Source organism: Poromitra crassiceps (assembly GCF_964638095.1).
Source record: "Poromitra crassiceps genome assembly, chromosome: 17".
NCBI classification, from domain to species: domain Eukaryota; kingdom Metazoa; phylum Chordata; class Actinopteri; order Beryciformes; family Melamphaidae; genus Poromitra; species Poromitra crassiceps.
In genome coordinates, this window is record NC_139635.1 from 6,829,656 (window position 1) to 6,851,792 (window position 22,137).

General features: G+C 44.2%; 1 protein-coding gene across 1 annotated transcript; it reads left to right on the plus strand.

Moving 5' to 3' along the window:
* Positions 1–557: 557 nt before the first annotated feature.
* LOC310792024 (uncharacterized protein) lies at positions 558–13,147 on the plus strand (the record flags this gene model as incomplete). The annotated part of the gene is made up of 5 exons (XM_083653706.1): positions 558–634; positions 10,182–10,252; positions 10,750–10,833; positions 11,238–11,334; positions 12,097–13,147. The coding sequence occupies 5 exons, from the start codon at positions 558–560 to the stop codon at positions 12,134–12,136; spliced, it is 369 nt and encodes a 122-aa protein (XP_083509832.1). The 3' UTR covers positions 12,137–13,147.
* Between the last annotated feature and the right edge of the window lie 8,990 nt (positions 13,148–22,137).

Here is a 22,137-nt window from a genome sequence, read left to right on the forward strand (position 1 = left end):
CTTTCAGCGGCTCAGCTGAACTGCCAATGGGAAGCTCTGTCTCACGATGGACTTCAGGACTAATGAGTTCAGTTCCTCACAAGCCTTCTCTGGTTCCCAATTCTCCAGAATCAGCAACGTCCAACTCTCTTGAGTCATCCACGGCGACTCCTCCTCTGGAGCGTGCATGTTTACCTACTAACTCACTCATTGGAGCTTCTCCATCTGCAATACTAGGCGCTGACTCTTCATCGGCCATCGTATCTGCCAACTGCTCCTCTTCCAGAGTTCGCTCTACAGTGCCACCCACTGCTGCTTCTTTATTTCTCCTGCCACATCCACTACTTCAGCAGCTATGTCTCCTACATCAGCTGCTGCCACCTCAGCCTTCTCATCATCTCATTGGCTGCCTTGTTTTCTTTATGCCTCTGTTTACACTTCTCTGCCTTTCTACTCTTCCTTTAGCAGCGTTAGTTCTGGGCAATCCCCTGGGTAAATCTTCTCCCCAGTGAAGATTCATGTAGGTCCATGGCACAGTCCGTGGTGTCACATCCTTCTCATGAATCTGAGGAGGCAGCATGCTCCACGACTATCTCCTGTGTGGGAACCTGAGCCTCACTATGCCCCTGTGGCAACCCCCTCTGCCTGAGCACTGGTGACCACACACACAGGGACGAGCTCTATGCACTCTTCCTTGAGCTGCTGTTGCACATTTGTCCCTTGCTGTGATGGATCAAAACAACCTGGGAAGACCCCCGTCCCCCCGCTGCATCATTGCCTAGAACCCTGAAGGAAGTGGGGGATCCCACGCCCCATTCCCTTCCTGTCTCCTCTGCTGAGAGCCTCCTTCAGGCTGCTCGTCAGAGGGTCTCTCTCTCCTAATCATTCCAGTGGGTCTTCCGCCATGGGCCAGCTCTGCTGCAGGACGTCTCACACTCGTTAAGGTAGACCTCCAGCTCCCTGGGAACACTGAGGAACATTAGGTCCCTCAGTTGCTGCATATTGAAAGCTTGACCTGCTCCAACCAACCCACCCGCCCTGAATGGGCCGCGGTTTGCTGCTTTCGCGACATACTTATACACAAGTTAGACTCTATGACGTGTATAACGTCAATATTCACGTATCTAGGAACGTGATATGCAACATATTTTGCTTAAAAAAAAATACATTTCCGTGAATTCCAGAAACGTACAACGCAGACATTTTCTTCTGCTGTGGGCTGTCTCCTCCTAACATGTCCTCTTTTCGCTCTCCCTCTTGCTGTTTCCCAACAGCGGGGAAGGAGATAAAGAAATCGTTTTTCTTTCAGCGCCAATCAGGCAGGTACAATCACAACAAGCAGCAAACACAGTCCTCTCTGTGTGTCTCTCTAACACGTCCTCTCTGTGTGTCTCTCTAACACGTCCTCTCTGTGTGTCTCTCTAACACATCCTCTCTGTGTGTCTCTCTAACACGTCCTCTCTGTGTGTCTCTCTAACACGTCCTCTCTGTGTGTCTCTCTAACACATCCTCTCTGTGTGTCTCTCTAACACGTCCTCTCTGTGTGTCTCTCTAACACATCCTCTCTGTGTGTCTCTCTAACACGTCCTCTCTGTGTGTCTCTCTAACACATCCTCTCTGTGTGTCTCTCTAACACATCCTCTCTGTGTGTCTCTCTAACACGTCCTCTCTGTGTGTCTCTCTAACACATCCTCTCTGTGTGTCTCTCTAACACGTCCTCTCTGTGTGTCTCTCTAACACGTCCTCTCTGTGTGTCTCTCTAACACAGTCCTCTCTGTGTGTCTCTCTAACACGTCCTCTCTGTGTGTCTCTCTAACATGTCCTCTCTGTGTGTCTCTCTAACACATCCTCTCTGTGTGTCTCTCTAACATGTCCTCTCTCTGTGTGTCTCTCTAACATGTCCTCTCTGTGTGTCTCTCTAACATGTCCTCTCTCTCTAACACGTCCTCTCTGTGTGTCTCTCTAACATGTCCTCTCTGTGTGTCTCTCTAACACGTCCTCTGTGTGTCTCTCTAACACGTCCTCTGTGTGTGTCTCTCTAACACGTCCTCTCTGTGTGTCTCTCTAACATGTCCTCTCTGTGTGTCTCTCTAACATGTCCTCTCTGTGTGTCTCTCTAACATGTCCTCTCTGTGTGTCTCTCTAACATGTCCTCTCTGTGTGTCTCTCTAACATGTCCTCTGTGTCTGTCTCTCTAACACGTCCTCTGTGTGTGTCTCTCTAACACGTCCTCTCTGTGTCTCTCTCTAACACGTCCTCTCTGTGTGTCTCTCTAACACGTCCTCTCTGTGTGTCTCTCTAACCTCTCTGTGTGTCTCTCTAACATGTCCTCTCTGTGTGTCTCTCTAACATGTCCTCTCCTCTCTGTGTGTCTCTCTAACATGTCCTCTCTGTGTGTCTCTCTAACATGTCCTCTCTGTGTGTCTCTCTAACATGTCCTCTCCTCTCTGTGTGTCTCTCTAACATGTCCTCTCTGGGTGTCTCTCTAACATGTCCTCTCCTCTCTGTGTGTCTCTCTAACATGTCCTCTCTGTGTGTCTCTCGAACATGTCCTCTCTGTGTGTCTCTCGAACATGTCCTCTCTGTGTGTCTCTCGAACATGTCCTCTCTGTGTGTCTCTCGAACACGTCCTCTCTGTGTGTCTCTCTAACATGTCCTCTCTGTGTGTCTCTCTAACATGTCCTCTCTGTGTGTCTCTCGAACATGTCCTCTCTGTGTGTCTCTCGAACATGTCCTCTCTGTGTGTCTCTTTAACATGTCCTCTCTGTGTGTCTCTCGAACATGTCCTCTCTGTGTGTCTCTCTAACATGTCCTCTCTGTGTGTCTCTTTAACATGTCCTCTCTGTGTGTCTCTCTAACATGTCCTCTCTGTGTGTCTCTCTAACATGTCCTCTCTGTGTGTCTCTCTAACATGTCCTCTGTGTGTGTGTCTCTCTAACATGTCCTCTCTGTGTGTGTCTCTAACATGCACCTCTCTGTGTGTCTCTCTAACATGTCCTCTCTGTGTGTGTCTCTCTAACATGTCCTCTCTGTGTGTCTCTCTAACATGTCCTCTCTGTGTGTCTCTCTAACACGTCCTCTCTGTGTGTCTCTCTAACATGTCCTCTCTGTGTGTTTCTCTAACATGTCCTCTCTGTGTGTCTCTCTAACACGTCCTCTCTGTGTGTCTCTCTAACATGTCATCTATGTGTGTCTCTCTAACATGTCCTCTCTGTGTGTCTCTCTAACATGTCCTCTCTGTGTCTCTCTAACATGTCCTCTCTGTGTGTCTCTCTAACACGTCCTCTCTGTGTGTCTCTCTAACATGTCCTCTCGGTGTGTCTCTCTAACATGTCCTCTCTGTGTGTCTCTCTAACACGTCCTCTCTGTGTGTCTCTCTAACATGTCCTCTCTGTCTCTCTAACACGTCCTCTCTGTGTGTCTCTCTAACATGTCCTCTCTGTCTCTCTAACATGTCCTCTCTGTGTGTCTCTCTAACATGTCCTCTCTGTGTGTCTATCTACGCTGTGTGTCTCTCTAACATGTCCTCTCCTCTCTGTGTGTCTCTCTAACATGTCCTCTCTGTGTGTCTCTCTAACACGTCCTCTCTGTGTGTCTCTCTAACACGTCCTCTGTGTGTCTCTCTAACATGTCCTCTCTGTGTGTCTCTCTAACATGTCCTCTCTGTGTGTCTCTCTAACACGTCCTCTGTGTGTCTCTCTAACATGTCCTCTCTGTGTGTCTCTCTAACACGTCCTCTCTGTGTGTCTCTCTAACATGTCCTCTCTGTCTCTCTAACACGTCCTCTCTGTGTGTCTCTCTAACATGTCCTCTCTGTCTCTCTAACATGTCCTCTCTGTGTGTCTCTCTAACATGTCCTCTCTGTGTGTCTCTCTAACACGTCCTCTCTGTGTGTCTCTCTAACACGTCCTCTCCTCTCTGTGTGTCTCTCTAACATGTCCTCTCCTCTCTGTGTGTCTCTCTAACATGTCCTCTCTGTGTGTCTCTCTAACACGTCCTCTCTGTGTGTCTCTCTAACACGTCCTCTGTGTGTCTCTCTAACATGTCCTCTCTGTGTGTCTCTCTAACATGTCCTCTCTGTGTGTCTCTCTAACACGTCCTCTCTGTGTGTCTCTCTAACACATCCTCTCTGTGTGTCTCTCTAACATGTCCTCTCTGTGTGTCTCTCTAACATGCCCTCTCATTTTCTTTGTCCCTCTCCCAGGTTTCCTCACACAGAGGAGCCAGGTAGACATGAGGTGCAATTACACAAACCAGCAAACACAGCAGCGCAGTTGCCAGAATAAAATGTCAGCATTTTACATTTCGGGTAAAATATGAACATTTCTGAACTGAGGTACATTGCTTTCTAGATACGTGCATCGTTATACATGCCGACGGGTAGCTCACCTGTGGCGTCCACGTGTTACAAGCAAGAGAATGCTTTTTCAACTCCTGTCCGTTTTTACTTTCGGTTTTAACCCCAACGCAAACCCTAACCCTAACTGGGGGATTCCACTGAGTGCATTTGCGTTGCGTTGCGGCTGTGCTCCGGTTTTGCTCTGTGCTCTGTGCTCTGTGCTCCGCCAACACTCACCGGCTGCGTGCAGAGGCCGTCACGGCTCCGCTCCGCCAGACAGCTGACGAGACCGACAAGTTCTCGCGGTGAGACAATTTGTATGTGGGATAAATACAACAACAAACAGGCAGAAGATCATTGTTCCCAACTGGAGAAGCAGAATAGGGGTGGACTTGCTTGGTGTTGTCCTTGTAAAAAGGATGTGTTGTGTCGTATATTATTTTGTGGTTATCCACTTCAATGATGAACTTTTCCTCATCCATGTTTGTCCTCTGGCTTGATATTGAATGCTGTAAACACCTCTGCCCTGTTGATTCCATGCCTGGCTCCGCCCAACTTGCTGCGGCTTTGCTCCGACATCCGTGGAAAATAGAAGCCTTGCGTATCTGCTTCGGAGAGCTCTGGATCAATCGTCGGAGCTGGGACGGAGTAGACACGCAACGCAGCGGAGTAGGTGGGAGTTGACACAATGATTAGAGTGGAAACGTATCGGCTCCGAAGCCGTAGCCTACCGCAGCGCAGACGGACCGAACACAGACTCAGTGGAATTTGGGCGTAAGTTGTTTTGATTGCCTAAACATAACCAACATTGTCGTATTTGCATTTAACATTTGAAAGGCAGCGAGGTTTTAACCGGCTTTTGTTTCACATTTACGGTGAGTTTATATTGTCATCCTGATTTTCAGACATAACATGCCTACATTTTATTCTGGCGATTGGGTTGTAGGAGTGAGATAAAGACATCGCTTTTCCTTTCACCACCAACGAGGTACAGTAGGTGCAATTACACAACCAGTAAACACACTGTCTCTCTCTCTCTCTCTCTCTCTCTCTCAAACACCATTTTACTTGGTCTGCCCCCATGTTCTATCCCCTTCTCTCTCAAGCATGCCCACATCCATTCACACACACATTTATTTTCTTTGCTTTTGGAGGTCCAAACTCACCCTGTGAAGATAGAGCTGTCCAGGAGGTTCACGTTGCACCTAACCAAGTCTGATACAGTGGGAGAACGCCCTCGCAGCACAGTGAGAGATTAGCACCAAAATAGCAGATTAAAACAAATGGGGTCCAGTGAACCCTTACGAAAAAGTCACATGTAATTCACATGTGAAATCTTCCATTTCACATGTGAAAACTCACTTTCACATGTGAAACGTGCAATCTCACATGTGAAATGAAATATTCCACATGTGAAAATATAATGTGTGTCAAAGTCACATGTGAAACCTGCAATCTCACATGTGATTATGCTTTATTCACATGTGAAATAAAAACGTTCACATGTGAAAGTATAATGTGTGTCAAAGTCACATGTGACACATGCAATCTCACGTGTGATTATGATTTATTTACATGTGAAAGACATTTTCCACATCTGATAATTTTATGTGTGTCAAAGTCACATGTGAAACATGCAATCTCACATGTGATTATGATTTATTCACATGTGAATGACATTTTCCACGTGTGAAAATGTTATGTGTGTCAATGTCACATGTGAAACTTGCAATCTCACATGTGATTATGATTTATTCACATGTGAAAGACATTTTCCACATGTGATAATTTTACGTGTGTCAAAGTCACATGTGAAACGTGCAATCTGACATGTGATTATGATTTATTCACATGTGAATAACATTGTCCACATGTGAGAATTTAATGTGTGTCAAAGTCACATGTGAAACATGCAATCTCACATGTGATTATGATTTATTCACATGTGAAAGACATTTTCCACATGTGATAATTTTATGTGTGTCAAAGTCACATGTGAAACATGCAATCTCACATGTGATTATGATTTATTCACATGTGAATGACATTTTCCACATGTGAAAATGTTATGTGTGTCAATGTCACATGTGAAACTTGCAATCTCACATGTGATTATGATTTATTCACATGTGAAAGACATTTTCCACATGTGATAATTTTACATGTGTCAAAGTCACATGTGAAACGTGCAATCGCACATGTGATTATGCTTTATTCACATGTGAATAACATTTTCCACATGTGAGAATTTAATGTGTGTCAAAGTCACATGTGAAACATGCAATCTCACATGTGATTATGATTTATTCACATGTGAAAGACATTTTCCACATGTGAAAATGTTATGTGTGTCAAAGTCACATGTGAAACATGCAATCTCACATGTGATTATGATTTATTCACATGTGAATGACATTTTCCACATGTGAAAATGTTATGTGTGTCAATGTCACATGTGAAACTTGCAATCTCACATGTGATTATGATTTATTCACATGTGAAAGACATTTTCCACATGTGATAATTTTACATGTGTCAAAGTCACATGTGAAACGTGCAATCACACATGTGATTATGCTTTATTCACATGTGAATAACATTTTCCACATGTGAGAATTTAATGTGTGCACTGATAAAACAAAAGCATGCAGCTTTTCATTCAATTTTAATTGTATCCACTCCAATAGCTGAAAATTAATAATTTGATAATCTAATATAAAGTTTTTTATTCATATTTATGGTTGAACCATTTTTTATTGTCGGATACAACGTAAAGTGGCAGCGGGATATCAGTCTTTAATTTGTGGTTTTCATCAAGTCTCTAGTATTAGATCAAACATCCATGCGCATGCGCAGTGTTGACAACGGAGAATAAAAGTATCTGTTAATTTCCCTCCAATTCTTTTTAACACACTCCGCAGTTGCACCCATAGATATATGGTTGCACCAGTCGCACGGCACTGCTGTCCCGTGCTGAGTGAAGGCCATTGAGGTCTGAGGTAAGGACAAAACATTTTTACATACTGGTAACGTTTTTCTTCAAAACTGGCCGTTCATTTTAGGTTAAAACAACTCGGCCAGACAGACGACAGCTAACGTAATGGGCTCAGTCAGCTCAGAATAGACGACAGCTAACGTTAGCATCTAGCTAGCTAACGTAGCATATGTCAGGCCTGTCATGTATTAAAATGCAGTTTTCTTGTCTCAGCGAGCAACAACGCCTGGATGGCGACATGGCGCATGTTATATATATTGTCTGCATTGCGTGCCAAATGTTAAAAAACAACTGCTATGGTTTGGTTTAGGGCATCTAACGTTTACTGCATGCTAGCCCCAGCTGCACAGAATAACTTGGTTTGAAGTAGCTAGGCTATCACGTTAGCTTAACCTAGCGTTACATGGTTTGGTTGAAGGGCTTTGAAGGAAATAAGACGAGCACTCGTGGTTGAGGTCATGGTATTGTTATCACAGTTCGCTAGCGTTAGTTAGCTTAATGTTAGTTGTGTGGGAATTGCTGTTAGCTAGCTGTTAGCTAACGTAAGCTATGCAGCATGTAGTAAGCCTGCCATTCATAGATACAATGCTTTTTTCTTCCTCCGTGAGCAACAGTAGTCTATTAGTGCAACGTTAGCTAAGGTCTGCATTGCATGCTGCTAACAGTGCATTGTTTGACACAATTGTGCCATGAAAATGCCTCCAGCACACAGAAAATAAAACGTGAGCTAGCTGGCAGCTTCCCATGCTAAGGAAAATATGTGGAAACATAATCTGGCAAGTGCTGTTTGTTACTTTTATTGTTAAGGCCTGACTTTGTCAAAAGTTAGCTTGCTAAAGATTGAATTTTCCTTTTCTCTTGCAGTGCAACCTCTGGATACATTGTGGTAAGTTCTGTTAATATCATAAGGGTTGTGGTTCTAAATCCCCTCTAATGCAGTGTGCTGCCTATAGTGTAAGTGAATGTGTAGCTATACTTGTTTTATTCACTGTAACAGGGTTCCTTGAAGTGCTTTGATTTTGAGGGGGGGATCAAGTACTGCACCTTGAAAATAGCCTATTTCCAAACCAAGTGCTTGAAAGAGTACTTGAAAGTCTTTAAATGTAATCTTGTAATGTGATGTCTGTATGAACCCTGCTGTAGCTAGCTTTAGCTAAATAATTAGCAGTGGTGCCCATCATATCTATCCCCCTCTGTCTCTATGTGGCCATTTACACCTGGCATTAACATGTGTTTTCTGTGATCAGATGTGATCAGATTGCAATCGGGTAGTGCTTGACCACTTGAAAGTAAGGGTGTAGGCTAAACGTCCCCAAGACAGAGTGAGGATGGATACACACAAGCATCCAGTGTCTGTTCTATCATAGACTGTGCTGTACAGCAACTTTCTTCAAAAATATCTGGATCTCTAATATTTGCCCTATAGTACTTTTGGATACGAATAAGTGTGTGTGTGTGTGTGTGTGTGTGTGTGTGCGCGCATTAACATTGAAACAATCATTTATGTCCAGTGTCCAATCCGATTTGACAAAAGATAAGCATGTGTGTTTTAATTTTACATGAGTTAATTAGATTAAATAAAATAAAATGCATTTGGTTCAACCGCAAAAAAAAATTACGTAGGCTATTTTTTTGTTGCCAGATTTCACAATAACACATAAAGGTCCGCGATACCGTGAAACCGTGGTATTTTTGTCCAAGGTTATCATACCAATATCAAAAACTCATACCGTTGCATCTCTAATTGTGACCACATTGAACACAAGTGTACATGCAATGCATCCTCTCAATCCACATACAACAACAGTCACTGCAGTTTTTCTACTGCTCTATGCTATGGAGCTTACCTGATTTCAATGTGAACACTGGAGATACATTTGTAACCCAGGTTGAAACTACAATACCCATCAGCCACTGGTTACCTAACTCTGCAGCGCGTCTATAATATCCGGGTCGCGGAGTTCATTCACTCTCTCTTCCCCTCTGCTGTGAGCTGGCTGGGTTGTTTGGCGTGGCGTGGCTGTGACTGGCGGTGTTCAAGACTATTATGTGAACTTAGAACAAGATTCAACGGTGAGTCATGTGTGTTGACTGTCTTGTGATCTAGCAGCATGTACTGTAGAAATCGTTAACGTAGCTATCGCTAGCTTAGCGATTAGCAACCACACTACCGACTACACTGTACTCACCCACACAGAGCACTTTCAGCTGTTAGCTGCGGTTAGCCGCAGTTAGCATTGACAACATTTGTCTATGCAGACCTGTCAATTTGCTGCTACATTACTTGCCCATTTAACACAAATAACGGGGTAATGTAATGCTTTGATTTATATGTATTATTTTCTTTGTGAGGTCATTTAATGATTCAATTATGGCCTGTGCCATCCCAGTTTAACAATTGTTTGTTTGCTGAAGTTATCTTTGATACTGTGATTGTGTGCCTTAACCTCAGGTAATCTGTCTTAAAGTGTTTGTTGTTGTTTATTTTTTATTTCTATTTTTTCCTATATAAATATGCATATGAACTTTACCTTGACTCCTCATGACTTTGGCACTCACACACACTGAGACGAATCTTGTCTTCTGTGATTTTCCTAGCCTATGTGAATTTCTAGCCAAAATATAATTATATGATATTATTATTGATATCTGAATTATTATATTTATGAATTAGCATATTCCACTTGCTACACATTATTACCAGGTGTAAATTAAATCAGGTTAATGTGGTCAAGCACTATCCGATTGCAATCTGATCACAGAAAATACGCCAGGCGTCAATGGCCTCTATCCCTGTCTCTGCCTCTCTCTCTCCTCTGTGTCTCTCTTTCCTCTCTCTCTGCCTGTGTCTCCCGTCGTCTCCTGAAGCCACTGCCGTCTCCACCACCACACACGAAGTGCCGGAGCGGACTGGGACCCTGTCCCCTCTCCCAACAACGGTAGGGTCCTTATTTAGTCCTTACAAAATCAGCACATGGTTCTCATTACATTATTTTGAAAGTTCTGCCCGGCCCTCAAATTTAAGAGAATTGGGTCTGGAAATTCCTTGCAAAGTCTTTGAATTTGATTTTTAGGAGGTATGAGAACCCTGCAAATGTGACTAAAAAACAACAACATTCAAATAGGCTCTGCAAATATAGTGCAGATGTTCTCAGCATAGTGGTATACAAAGAAGCAAGGATATTAATTTAAATACACAAATACTATATAATATTATTTAGTCAAAAAAATAGATTTGGAATAAATACATTTATCTATTTATTTTTTATATTTTTTTATATTTATTTTTTGCTACTTTGACTCTGATGCGCTGCAGTCTGATCTCAGAAAAAAAATGCATGTTAGTGTCAGGTGATAATTACCTCTATCCCTGTCTCCTTCTCTGCCTCTCTACTGTCTTTCCCTCTGCCTCTGTCTCTCCTGTCGTCTCCTGAAGCCACTGCTGCCTCCACCAGCACCACCCCACCCCTTCCCCATGAAACGGCGGAGCAGCCTGGGACCCGTGATCTCTGTAACAACGGTATGCTAATGTTTTCAAGCACACTATCGGATTGCAATCTGATCACAGACAATGCATGTTAGTACCATCATTTGATGATATAAGTTGAAAACCTTAAATGGATAGGCCACTTTTTGGGGAGTTTAGCGAATTTTCCATATCGCCCCCAATAAACATCGATATACACGTCTTCACAGCAACTGTCCGTGCAGTTTGGAGGGTCGGGGTGTGCAGTAGTTAAATGGACAGCACTAAAACAGGACCAAGCGGATCGCGGCTCAAAGTCAACAAAACACAGTGCCTAAAATATAGTGTAAAATAAATATTCTGGTCAAGAGGTCTGTCTTTTTGTTTTGTTTGTTAACTTAAGTTATTTAATTTAATTTACCTTGAAGTAAATTTGTATTTTGTTGTTGTTCCAACAGACCAAGTGCAAGCTGTGTTCCCAAACACCAGTGAGGTTCTAATCAGACAGTGCATGGCCCAGAAGTTGAAGGATGTGAGGCAGTGCGACAAAGAACAGTAAGTTTCTCTAGTTTTCTCTATCACTGAAAGTGGGTGTAAAACGTATAGAATGTAACCTGACCTTAATTCATGCTTATATTATATTGATATATCTTAATTAAAATTGGCGGTGTCTGTCACGATTGTGATGTCATCAGTGATGTGATAAACATTTTCCTGCCTGAGGCTAAACTCGTGGGCGTTCTGAGCATGAAGGGGTGGAGGGGATGTGCCACAAGGCATCATCCTCTCTGCCGAAAAGCCATTAGAAGAAGGCTAACCTTGCATCTCCAGGCTCTCTCTGAAAGGAGAAGAGCCGATCTGTGCTCAATTACGGTAGTGTTCTGGTCTGATATCTGGTGTATCTCTCTGCCTGTATCGCTCTTTTTTCCCCTGCAGTGTTAGGGTTGTATTCGTTTCATAATAGAGCTGTAATTGTAGTCGGGGCGTAGGGGCACAGATTCTGTTGTAGCATTTTCTGTTGGATTTATTGCATCTCCATCCATTATCCATGGCACATTTTACAGCATCTGTTTTAGGGCATAGGGTGTTGCCCAAAATTCTGAGAATGTTGCTCTATGTATCATAGATTTTGTGTAAGTTATGGGACCATTTGTGAATATAAAGTCCTGAATCAAATGTTTCAGTTCACAGCCGGACTACACTAGGTTTGCCTAGTTTTGGTTGTAATACCCCAGTATGTTTGTGAAATTGCCTTGATTATTCTAATGATATTAACATTTTCACAGGGCTATTCTAATGATATTTAAATTTTCACAGGGGAACCAACAAGATCAGAAGACTTGTCAGCGGCAGATAAGGTGTTCCTGAAAGGGACATGACACCCCCAAGTTCTGAAGTCTCACAGGAAGCTGTCCCTGAAAGGGACATGACAGCCCCAAGTTCTGAAGGCTCACAAGAAGCTCACATGACACCCTAGCATAGTTATTACAAAGGGATAGGCCACTTTTTGGGGAGTTTAGCTCGATTGCCATATCCCCCCAATATACACTGTCTTTACAGTCACTCTCGATGCAGTATGGAGAGAGGGGTCATATTTAGCGATAGAACGGTACTGCCGTTCAAAGGCAACAAAACAAAGTGCCAAAAAGCTCTATGTACATCTTGTGACTCGGGTACTAATCCAAAATGCAGAAAAACAATTTTTTGAGGTAAATAAATATTTAGTAAACATCGCTGCCGGGTGTACAGCGCATGTGCAAATAACGCATGCGTGGAAGCGCTGTCCACAGACAAACAAGGAAGTGACCCGGTATGGATTTACTATGGAAATAATGTTTCATGCAACTATGGATTATTATTTCATAGCATGGTGAATAAACTAGTCACAACATGTACACATGTGCATAGAGCTTTAGGCGCTGTGTTTTGTTGCCTTTGAACGGTAGTGCCGCCTCCACTGTTGTATCGCTAAATATGACCCCTCTCTCCATACTGCATCGAGAGTGACCGTAAAGACAGTGTATATTTAGGGTAAGTGGGGACAAAATGGCAATCGAGCTAAACTCCCCAAAAAGTGGCTGTTGCCATCTTTATTTTTCATCCATCAGAGCTGCAGCTTCACCTGCAATTGTTCCATGATCACTGTACATGTACATGCAATCTGTCAATCACTCCCTTTGATTTTGGTCTCCCGTTTGGAGTTGAAGTGGTGGCTGTTGCCATCTTTATTTTTCATCCATCAGAGCTGCAGCTTCACCTGCAATTGTTCCGTGATCACTGTACATGCGATCTGTCAATCACTCCCTTTTCTAGAGATGTATGATAAATGCAGTTATGAAAAGGTGAAGTTTTGTTAATAAATAAGATAATTTTATTCTTGTACATGTGTTGTGTGTTGCAAATAACCTACTGGTATGTGTCAAATTGTATGTAATCTGAAATTATGTGGAAAATGTGTCAAAGAAGGGATCATTCACATGTGGTTGTCTACTAATACATGTGAATGTTCCCACATGTGATCTTAGGACATGTGAATTTGTTGTTCATGTTATTCCATCCACATGGGAATATTCCCACATGTAATGTTGAAACCATGTGTGATTCTATGTTTTCCACATGTGGTTTTGGAGAAATGTGTTTTGGTTTTTCACATGTTATTCCAATTGGCATGTAACACATGTCCCAACAATCACATGTGGTTCAAGATCACATGTTGGAAGGTTCATGTGTTTCAACCACATGTGAATATTCCCACATGTGATCTTGAACCACATGTGGTTGTTGGACATGGAAATTACACATTTCAACCACATGTTGAATCACATGTGAAAAACCAAAACGTGTGCCAAAACCACATGTGGTCCACAACATATTGAATCACATTTGGTTTTAATATCATGTGGGAATATTCACATGTGGAGGGAATAACAAAACCACGTGTCCTAAAACCACATGTGGTTCAAGGTCACATGTGGATATCCACATGTGAATATTCCCACATGTGATATTAAAACCACATGTCGATCACATGTGGTCTTAATCACACGAAACATGTGTCCAAAAACCACATATATTCCAGAATCACATGTGATTTCCCACATGTGAATATCCACATGTGATATTAAAACCACATGTCAATCACATGTGGTCTGAATCACACAAAACATGTGTCCAAAAACCACATATATTCCAAAATCACATGTGATTTTCCACATGTGAGTATCCACATGTGAATATTCCCACATGTGATATTAAAACCACATGTCAATCACATGTGGTCTGAATCACACGAAACATGTGTCCAAAAACCACATATATTCCATAATCACATGTGATTTTCCACACAATTCCACACAATTAAAACCACATGTCAATCACATGTGGCATTTCAAAATCACATGTGACTTCCACATGTGGCTTGACATGTGAACATCCACATGTGATATTAAAACATGTGGTTGAGTCACACGAAACGTGTGTCCAAAAACCACATATTTCAAAATCACATGTGATTTCCACATGTGACTTTTTCGTAAGGGAAGGCTTCCAGACATCTCACATCTCATCTGATGTCACCGGGCCACCCGGGGAACCAGATGCCACCCGGGGAATATGAAATGGGCTTGTTCCACTTCCCGCTATGTGCAGTGTTACACATTTTTCAAGAACAAAGTCACACATGCTAAGCTGTTTATTGCTTTCTGTCACTTTGAGATCAGAGCTATAGTGCTAACAGGCAGCCATTGTACATGTCCTCCATTTATTTAGTCTGCATTCACCAGCACTGTATACAATCTTTTCTTTAACATTACAAAACAAAACACTAGATCGAAATCAGTCTAATCTAAATGTGAATTTGCTAACTCTAGTGAGCCAATAATAATTATTAATATTAATATTTTCAAAGCAATACAATGTATTGATACCACTTTACAATAAGAGTACATTACTTTTTTTTTTTTTTTTTTTTTTTTTTTTTTACATTTTTGCCTTTATTCGGTGGCACGGTGTGTGGGCGGGGGGCAGGGAGGGAGAGGGGGGAGTGCATGCAGCAAATGACCGCAGGTCGGATTTGAACCTGAGTCGCTGCGGGAAGGACTGAGCCTTAACGGTACCAGGTGAACCTGGGTCGCTGCGGTAAGGACTGAGCCTTAACGGTACCAGGTGAACCTGGGTCGCTGCGGTAAGGACTGAGCCTTAACGGTACCAGGTGAACCTGGGTCGCTGCGGTAAGGACTGAGCCTTAACGGTACCAGGTGAACCTGGGTCGCTGTGGTAAGGACTGAGCCTTAACCGTACCAGGTGAGCCACTGGCGTGCGCCAATGATTTTAACTCTTTCCCCACCATTGACATGTTTTTATGTCATTTATGAGACAGCGCTTCCCCGCCATTGATGTGATATCACGTCAATCCCTGTTTTCACCATCATGTGATGATAAATGGCTCTCTCTCTTGCTAACCTTATGAAATGCTACTGCACTTCCAAAGTTGCACAGAAGCAACAGTTATTGTTCCACCAAGCAGAGAAAAGCAATAATCTCCCTTTAGAAAAAGCTCCACAAAACAGCCTGCTCCAAGTGCTGCACCAAGCAGCTTTTACCCAGGCGACGCGCTGTCAGACGGACTCCTGACAGTCACTCAAAGCTGAAGGATTTGTTTCACCAGAGGCTGCAAACATACACAAGTCACTTCTCCTCTCAGATTGATTAGTAATCCGGTTTGTGAGCCCTCACACCATGTACATTTCAGCCGTCAGACATGAGCCTCAGACAGACCTCCAGACATCGAGAACCAGAAGCCCCCGGGCAAGAGGAGAGTGTGACCTGCTCCCTCCCTCCGGGGGTATGGTAAAGGTTGTGACTAACCTGGTGGTTGGGTGAAGGTACTGTAGGCTATGTCTGGATATGTAATGTCCGCTCACTGAGTTGGGTCATTGATCTCAGGTCCAGCAGGGCACAATCATCTACAGACATGTCTTTCCTAATGTACTCAATTTACTGTACTGAGCAAATACGTAAGTGGGCTGAGCCAACGTGTAAAAATGTACTATCCTTTAAAACAGCGGTGGGCAATTTTTTTCCCCTGAGGGCCATACTGACTTACATCAAGTAAGCGAAGGCCCACACATTGAAGATTATACCTGCCAACAGCGATTTTCGCGTGAGTCTCCCTATTTTTAACCCTCTCTCCCATTGTGATTGGTAATTTCTTGTTAATCTCCTATAATAGTGATACAAATCCAATGGCTGTAGCAGATGAGATTTATTAACATAATTCTGCCTTTTATTGAGTTTTTGGGGGTCGTTTTGTGCACTGTAAAAAAAAATTGCAATTCCACCGCGGGCCACATGCCGCTGGCCGTATTTTGCCCATGTGTGCTCTAAAACATATGGTATTACTGCATATGCCAAGAATTTGTTTACAATGCTACATTATCCTTCAGCTCCCTTTTTTTGGGGCTTGGTGATCATTATTCCCAGCACTAAATTTCCCCTATTCTTTTGATTCCACAGCTGCATTCGTGCATGGCGGGCCATGCGTTTGTTTGTGTATTGCCTGGCATGAAGGGGTAGACATTTAATCCAAACAAGGTAATTAGCGGGGAGATAGCATGGGCGCAAATGAGGCTAATGAAATAAACACTGTCCTAAAAGCAGAGAGGAGCAATTAAGCTATTGGACCGCAGAGTCGTTTCTGTTCTGTTCTGCTGTCTTTTAATGTGGCGCGGTAATGAATACTGCTCTTGCTTTTATATCTTTGTGTGTGTGTGTGTGTGTGTGTGTGTGTGTGTGTGTGTGTGTGTGTGTGTGTGTGCGCGTGTGTGTGTGTGTGTTTGTGTGTGTGTGTGTGTTTGTTTGTGTGTGTGTGTGTGTGTGTGCGTGCGTGCCTGTGAGTGTGTATGCATGCTTGTGATAATAAGCCACTCGCGCCTATTTATTTAGCAGGCTTTTGTTTGCTAAAGGACAATATGGCTATCTTCTGTTTAACAGCTACAGTCCTGACACACTGTATACAAGCTGTCTTCCACTTCCTGTGTGTGAGATTATGTTGTTTACATTAGATAGGAAAAGTTATGGGTGATATCTCGCAGAGTTTATTGTCCCACTCACCACCTCGCTGTTGTGAAACGTGGATCATTTAAATACAAATGGTACTTTTAGAGACTGTGTGTGTACACGTGTGTGTGTGTGTGTGTGTGTGTGTGTGTGTGTGTGTGTGTGCATAATTACAGTACTATGTCACATATTCCTTGTGTATATTTGTGTGTGTGACAGACAGAAAGCCTTTGTGTACAGTATACTGCATGCTGCAGATCTCTCTCTGGGTCTGATACACTATGTTACTGCATGCTGCAGATCTCTCTGGGTCTGATACACTGTTACTGAATGCTGCAGATCTCTCTCTGGGTCTGATACACTATGTTACTGCATGCTGCAGATCTCTCTCTGGGTCTGATACACTATGTTACTGCATGCTGCAGATCTCTCTCTGGGTCTGATACACTACGTTACTGCATGCTGCAGATCTCTCTCTGGGTCTGATACACTGTTACTGAATGCTGCAGATCTCTCTCTGGGTCTGATACACTATGTTACTGCATGCTGCAGATCTCTCTCTGGATCTGATACACTATGTTACTGCATGCTGCAGATCTCTCTGGATCTGATACACTACGTTACTGCATGCTGCAGATCTCTCTGGGTCTGATACACTATGTTACTGCATGCTGCAGATCTCTCTGGGTCTGCTACACTGTTACTGCAAGCTGCAGATCTCTCTCTGGGTCTGATACACTATGTTACTGCATGCTGCAGATCTCTCTCTGGGTCTTTCACACCGGCCGTGAAAGCCGAAATATGCCCGGAAATTAGGGTTCGCGGCTCCGATGTGAAAGGCATGAACGCGCGTTGGTGGGTAATTCTTGTACGCCTTTTATCCCGGCACCAAAGGTTGTCACATCGCCGTATTGGCGGACAACCCGCCTCCACTTGAAAGGTCGTCGTAGCGAGCCGGAAAAGGTGCGAATGGTCAGCTCATTCATAAAAAAAATTACAGGGGAAATCACCTCATGTATCAAGAAAGTGATGTGAAAGTAAAAAAAGTAGGCTGATAGACAGACCTATCTCCACACACCACACTTTGCACTGTGCCCTGGCAGCGCTTCATACGAATCGCTCATAAGATCGTGGTGTTTTTGCAATGTCAGCGTAGGTAATTATTATGTATATTAACTTTATTACAACTTTGGCATGGCAGTATCTGCTGCTTTACCTTAACACAGTGTGACTGTTACAGTTACAACAGCCAACTAGTCCGCTGCTCTCGCTTCAGGCAGCCTCGCACTGTCCCCCTGTCTAGTGCAGGCTGCGCTGAACACAGAGCACTGAGGTGAGGTGTCAAGATTTCATCTCTGAGCCCTCTGATAGGCTGTTGCTTGATGTGTAACCAATCAGATAGCGCTGTGGGCGGGACATTGCTCCAGACACAGAACTACTGTAGGAGAGGATTCTTCCAGGTGCAGCAGCCGCAAATTAGCGCATTTTTTTATTAAGTTATGATATCGGCAAACAGCCAATGAAAATGCCGATACAGATCTCCTCAGCGGACTAGGAGAAGGAGGAAAGTCTGATGTTGAATTGAATTCGTTCATCATACAGTAGCCTAGGCTACACTAACCTATGAAAATATTAATTTGGGCTAGGAGGAGCTGGAAATCCCTCTGCTCGCCTTTCAATGTGGGAGCGGGGGATTTCACCTGAAAGTACAGAGCAGCACGGTAATGTGGCCGTGCTGCTTGGCTCGTGTGAAAGCAATTTCTGTGGCGAGGCGGCTCGCTTTACGGGACTCCTAAACGGCAACTTTTCCGCGATCTGTGTATGAAAGTGCATGCTGCAGATCTCTCTGGGTCTGATACACTACGTTACTGCATGCTGCAGATCTCTCTCTGGGTCTGATACACTACGTTACTGCATGCTGCAGAGCTCTCTCTGGTTCTGATACACTACGTTACTGCATGCTGCAGATCTCTCTCTGGGTCTGATACACTAGGTTACTGCATGCTGCAGATCTCTCTCTGGGTCTGATACACTACGTTACTGCATGCTGCAGATCTCTCTCTGGGTCTGATACACTACGTTACTGCATGCTGCAGATCTCTCCTCTCTGATCCTCCTCTCCTCCCCAACTTTCCCCATTCCCTGCCACTTCCTGCTCTCTCCTCTCTCACATTCCCCCTGCTCTCCCTCCCCACCTCCTCCCCTTCCTGTCCTCTCCTCCCCCACTATTCCCCCACTATTCTAAAGCATGGCACCCATTCTATCCCCTCCCACTATTCCGCCACTATTCTAAAGCATGGCACCCATTCTACCCTAAAGCGTGGCACCCATTCTATCCTATATTTCCATATTTTCTATATTTCTCTATCATATGATTGTTCGATGTGTTATTATTACTACTGTTAATGTTGTGTCAGCTAGCCCTCCTTTCCCTGTTCTCTCCATATAGTCTCTCATACTCCCCCTGCTCTCCCTCCCCACCTCCTCCCATTCCTGACCCCCCCCCCACTATTCTAAAGCATGGCATCCATTCTATTTTAAAGCATGGCACCCATTCTCTTTCTTTCCCCCTTCCCCTGCTCCTTCCCCACCTCTCCTTCTCCGTTCTCTCCTCCCCCACATCCCCCTGCTCTCCCTCCCCCTTCCCCTCTCCTGCTCTCTCCTCTTTCCCCCTTCCCCCACTATTCTAAAGCATGGCACCCATTCTACTCCAAAGCATGGCACCCATTCTACCCTAAAGCGTGGCACCCATAAGCTCTATATGTGAATATGTGTTTATTTGGCAAAGGGATTCACTACTAAAGGCTTGCAGCAAATTGAGTTAAGCATAGTTTGGTTGCAAAGAAATCGACATATGTCCATTTGTAAAATGTGTGTCTATATTTCTCTATTGATTGTTCGATGTGTTATTATTACTACTGTAATTTGTTACTGTTGTCTCACAGCTGTTTCCAAAGTCTACATTTCAACCGTGAGTCACATTAACCCATTGATACCTGATGCAGCATTTGTGTGTGTATCCCTTTAAGACCGTGAATCGCGTATCAGGCAAACACGGCGAACACGCTCAAAGAACTACATCTAAACTGGTGCCAAAAAACTAATTCTTAACTCATTGAGTGCCAGCCACTTTTGGAAAACGGATGCTCCCAGTGCCAGAGTTTCAGAGCGTTTTCAGTGATTTCTCGAGGCCCACAGAATATTGTGTGATATTACTATGTAAACACCAAACACGCACAAAGAACGAGGAGACTCTATTGTATCATCAGCAAAAAAAAGTTTATTGATACCATTTTCCCTTCTTTAGTTATCAGCCGGAGAAGATAGGTTGTTTTCACCAAAAACAGACGTTTCAAATTAGAAGCTGAGATAATCAGCCTTTTGTGAAATGAAGCATTTCAAGCACATTCACTGACTCTGAAGCTAATATTTTCTGATGTAGTGACGTGGTGTAGTTGTGTGGTGCCCTGCGTGCCCCACCCCCCTCTCCCCCCCCCTCAGCTGCAAACTCCTCCCCACACTAACACACAGCCTAACACGCACCCAGCGTCTATTTTCGGAGCGCTCCGTTTTTGTGCGCCGGCTCCCAGCGCGACACCGAAAAGCCAAACCGGACTGCTGAGAATGGTTTGGCCCTTCGGCGTCGGGTGCTGCTTTTCTGGCGGCTAATCGTGTGGAGAAACTATGCAGCAGAGACAGAGGGGCTCAGTTGTGGGAGCGGATTGACTGCTGTTCGCAGCTAACGTTAGCTCCAGCCAGAGCAATCTATACGGCTCTGGCTCTGGCTCTCATCGGTTTCCGTTTCATCACGGGGCTTCTTCTGCTGTTTTTCCTCACCTTTCTCTAATCTGGAGAGCACTGTCGCCACCTAATGGGTCCGTAAAATAGCTTCTACACATTCGACATCCCCCATACTTTCACAGGAGATGCATCAGGCTTTGATCCACGTCCCACCGTCAAAAAACGCAATTGACGACCACTCTACGTTACTATTTGAATTGACGACGATTGTCGTCATTGGCACTCAATGAGTTAAGGAATGGAAGTCCCCCTCTTCACCCTCTTTCCAATTATGCTTGATGGACATGATCTCTGTTATACGGAGGGAGAGACTCAGGTTCCTGAGAACCAACTCACTTAGAAAATTTCGAACTATATGGGACCCGTTTTTAGCCTACCTCGATGAGGTTAGCCTACCTCGATGAGGTTAGCCTACCTCGATGAGGTTAGTCTACCTCGATGAGGTTAGGGGGCGACGGGTGACTCGCCCGGCTGGTTTCCTATAGACCCCCTTGTGTGAGATCTCAAGTACATCGACTGCAAGCACATAAGCACCTTACGTGGCTGGTAGCACCACTGTGATGTTGAATGTTCATTATGTTGTATGTTTTTTTCTTTTTTTCTCTTTTATTTTCTTGTGTCTGAGACTGCCTGTTTTGTTTTGTTTGTGTTCTATACAAGAATTAAAATAAAATATTGAAAAATATACGGGTACGGTGGTTCAGTGGTAAGCGCTGTCACCTCACAGCTCGAAGGTCCTGGGTTCGATTCCCATCTGGGACGCTGTGAACGCTGAAGGAATGCATGCCCGTCCGCATGCCCTCGACTGCCCACCGCCCGGGTGGGGTCGTCAAAAAGGGCCTTTCTGTGTGGAGTTTGCATGTTCTCCCCGTGCCCCCCGGGGGTTTCCTTCATATAGGAACCCCTTCACCAAAACATGCAATATCCTGGTTGCTGATGTGGTGCCTCCTCTGGTCGTGAAGGGCGCCTGTTCGGAGGGAGGGGAACTCATTGGAATAGCGTGATCCTCCCACGTGCTATGTCCTACCGGTGAAGCTTCCCCTGTCAGGTGAAAAGAAGCGGCTGGCCAACTGCCCATGTCTCGGAGAAAGCATGGAGCCAGTTTTCGTCTATCCCCAGATCGGCAGAGGGTGGAGCAGCAACCAGGATAAATATAAATTCCCACTAATGGGGGATAAAAATGGGATAAAAAAATCGGGGGAAAAGGAAAAAAAAAATATTGAAAAAAAAACTACATCGAGCGATCAGCGTGCAGGAAACCAAGCAGCCGGGGATCGCACTTATCCTGGCAGCGGACTTCAACAAGACCAACTTGAAGAATAGACTGCACAACCTCCACCAACACATCCACTTGAGCACTCGGGGGTAACAACACACTGGACCACTGTTACTCCAACTTCCACCATGGCTACAAAGCCCTCCTCCGCCCGGCCTTTCGGCAAATCAGATCATTCCCCGTTACAGACAGAGACTGAGCCCCCGGCCGTCCGGACCGCCCAC